General features: G+C 48.6%; 1 protein-coding gene across 1 annotated transcript in view; it reads right to left on the bottom strand.

The window, feature by feature from the left end:
- Nucleotides 1–492: 492 nt before the first annotated feature.
- Nucleotides 493–2,742, bottom strand: part of LOC118336579 (DENN domain-containing protein 4B-like) — a gene marked incomplete at both ends in the record, with an annotated part of 17,775 nt that continues 15,525 nt past the window's right edge. Inside the window, 6 exon segments of the mRNA XM_035673249.1 lie at nucleotides 493–658; nucleotides 776–872; nucleotides 1,276–1,515; nucleotides 1,605–1,761; nucleotides 2,303–2,478; nucleotides 2,572–2,676. Coding sequence (XP_035529142.1) covers nucleotides 493–658; nucleotides 776–872; nucleotides 1,276–1,515; nucleotides 1,605–1,761; nucleotides 2,303–2,478; nucleotides 2,572–2,676 — 941 coding nt within the window.

Genomic DNA, 2,742 nt, shown 5'->3' on the forward strand with positions numbered 1-2,742 from the left:
CTTCCTCCTTTCCTGTACTTAGAGATGCTATATGCTCGCCGTGCTACGTTGAAAAGACAAACACATTATAGAGAGACGAAGTTATTAGATGTAACTAGATAACTTATGATTAATGTAGCTTTAAACTTGATGATTGATGTGGATCAGTTTTGCTAACAGTAACTATCAGATGTAAATACAATTAATGTAGATTAACTAGTTAGCTTGAGACAGAGAAAAACTCTAGCTCTGGCCATGTTTTGGCATCAGATAAATATATAACTAACTTTTTCCCAGGATGGAGAAGTCGTGACCCGCCCTACCCTTCCTCTGATTGGCTTACCCTGACACTGTAACCCTAACTAACCAATCGCACTCCCCATGCCACGTTCCAGGCTTGTCATTGGAGACTTTACACATTATACACATTTTACTGATTAAACTCTTGTAGGAGAACTTATTTATTCTCTGAGAACTGTTCTAACGCGATATATAGCCAGTATGAATAATCACCTCTGAGTCCAGGGCGAGCCCGGCTGTTTAGCGAGCGTATCCAGGAAGAGGGTGACGGCTTTGTGCACCTCGTTCATGCCGACCCACCGCAGCACCTCCTCCAGGAAGGACAGCGTGAACGGGTGGTTGTGTCTCCTCCAGCCGTAGCTTCTCATCGGGACGCCACCTGGTGGAGGAGGAGAGATATTACAGTGCTTGTGTGTGGAGTCCCGTTGGAAAGATAAAAACATTACAGACAGCGGAGGCTCTTGTTGCTGTGCATCAGAGTGCGTCTTTGTCTTACTGTGGATCCTCCAGAGGATGTAGAGCGGGGGCCACTGGTCTGTGTCGGGGGTCAGGGTGTCCCACAGGAGCCTCACTCTCACTGTGGAGTTCTCAGACTGCACAAAGAGAGACAGAGAAAGTCTTTCTTACTTTATTTTAAAGCGTCAGTCCCACAAATGTTGTCAGAAATTCCTGTTTGTTTAATCTGTTCTGGGCTGAATAATAAATCTGGATTGTACTGGACTGTAAATCTTTGATCTTATAATTGAATTTACTGGTTTGATTTGTTTGTGCTGTTGTAGATATGAAGCTGTAGCTCTGCAGCTTCTTGAAGACTTGCTGAACACTGGTTTTAATGTTTCTAGAGCTCTCTGAAACAAAGATCTACACATAGCTGAAAGGTTGAGTCCAGCGACGGAATGAAGGAACAACAGAACAGTCTCTATACTGTGGATCTCTGGATGTGAACGTGTCTCTATTGTTCACAGTTGGGGGATTCGGCTTCAGTCAGTGTGTCACCTGTGTGAACTGGCTGACCAGCGGCGAGGCTCTGACCAGCTGCAGCAGGTTACTGGGCAGCCCGAGGCGCTGGAAGTACCAGACCAGGTTCCAGAAGATGATGGAGTGGTTGTCCAGGAACTGCGGCTGGGCCAGCACCGCCTCGCCCTCGTTCTCCAGCAGACTCTCCAGCTCCTTCCTCAGAACCAGAGGGCTCAGGTAGGCCACAGTCACCTGGGGAGCTCCGCCCACCGAGGAGCCCTGAGGGAGGGGGCGAGAGAGAGAAACGGTCAGCGAGAGGACGGTAAAGCAACAGGAAGTGTGACGGAGTGGTAATAAATGTGCCGTACTGTGGTTGTTCTGCTGTTCTCTGAGTAGCTGCTGGTCTCGGAGCTGGAGTCTTCGCTCAGGCCGTTGCACTGGTGTCGCAGGGAGGCCTCCTGACCACTGGGGGGCCGCACCGCGCTCTCCACCTCGTCCTCCACGTTCCAGTTGCTGCGCTCCGCACTGACAGAAAAGGACACAGAGGAAACTCTTAAACTGAACACGCCGTCTGTGTGGATGAACGATATATAACAGATACAGATTCCTGAGGGCGACGCTATGCTGTTACCTAAAAACTTTACTATTTTCTTTCGCCTGCTCCCAGTAACATCCAAACAAAGATCTTAGTTAACCTGTAAACCTGTTTTAAATGTAATTAAATCTGGAATTGTTTACTCAGAAGATTTTATCTATCTGTGTTGCTTGCATACATATGTTTTTATAAAATAACAGGAATCTCAAGTATCTTTTTCTTTATGGGTAAAAACTGTCTCATTTGAGAATTACATTCATTGTGTTTATTCCAACAGACACAGACACTAAAGACTTGCAGTGATGACCTTCGACCTCGCCCAGTTGGAGTGAGTGTTTAATATCTTGTGTGTTCTTGCTTGTGCTAGCTGCATTAGCATCCACAGACTCCTCGTCGTCTGCACAGGTGCTACACACCTGCTCATACAATGCACCACAATACCAGATCTGGTTCACTGGTGAAAGCGTGTACCTGCTGACGGGTCCGAAGTCACAGATCTCAGCGTTCAGGAATGGGACGAAGGAGGCGCAGCAGAACGGGCAGGACGAGTTCAGGTTGGAGTCGTCTGACGTCCAGCCCGCCATGATCTCCTCGTCGTAAACCAGCGAGTTACAGCTGCGACACAGAGAGCAGCTGGACATCAACACCTGGACACACAGAGAGAGAGAGGGGAGGGAGGGGTCAGTGGTAACAGCGAGGGGAGGGTCGGACGCAAGCTGCTGCAGGACGGATCCGTTTACCTCGAGCCCCGTCCCCTCTTGATTGGCGTCCCAGGACCTGCGCAGGGGATAGGCCGGACTGGGCGTTTCCGTCAAGTCGAGGTCACTTCCTACAGACAACGAACTCTAAAGAAAAGACAACATGGAACCAGATTAGTACAAAGAAGATGGTGAATGACTGAAACTGTCAGA

Source organism: Morone saxatilis, unplaced genomic scaffold, assembly GCF_004916995.1.
Source record: "Morone saxatilis isolate NCDOM2014 unplaced genomic scaffold, NCSU_SB_2.0 Contig24, whole genome shotgun sequence".
Lineage (NCBI taxonomy): Eukaryota > Metazoa > Chordata > Actinopteri > Moronidae > Morone > Morone saxatilis.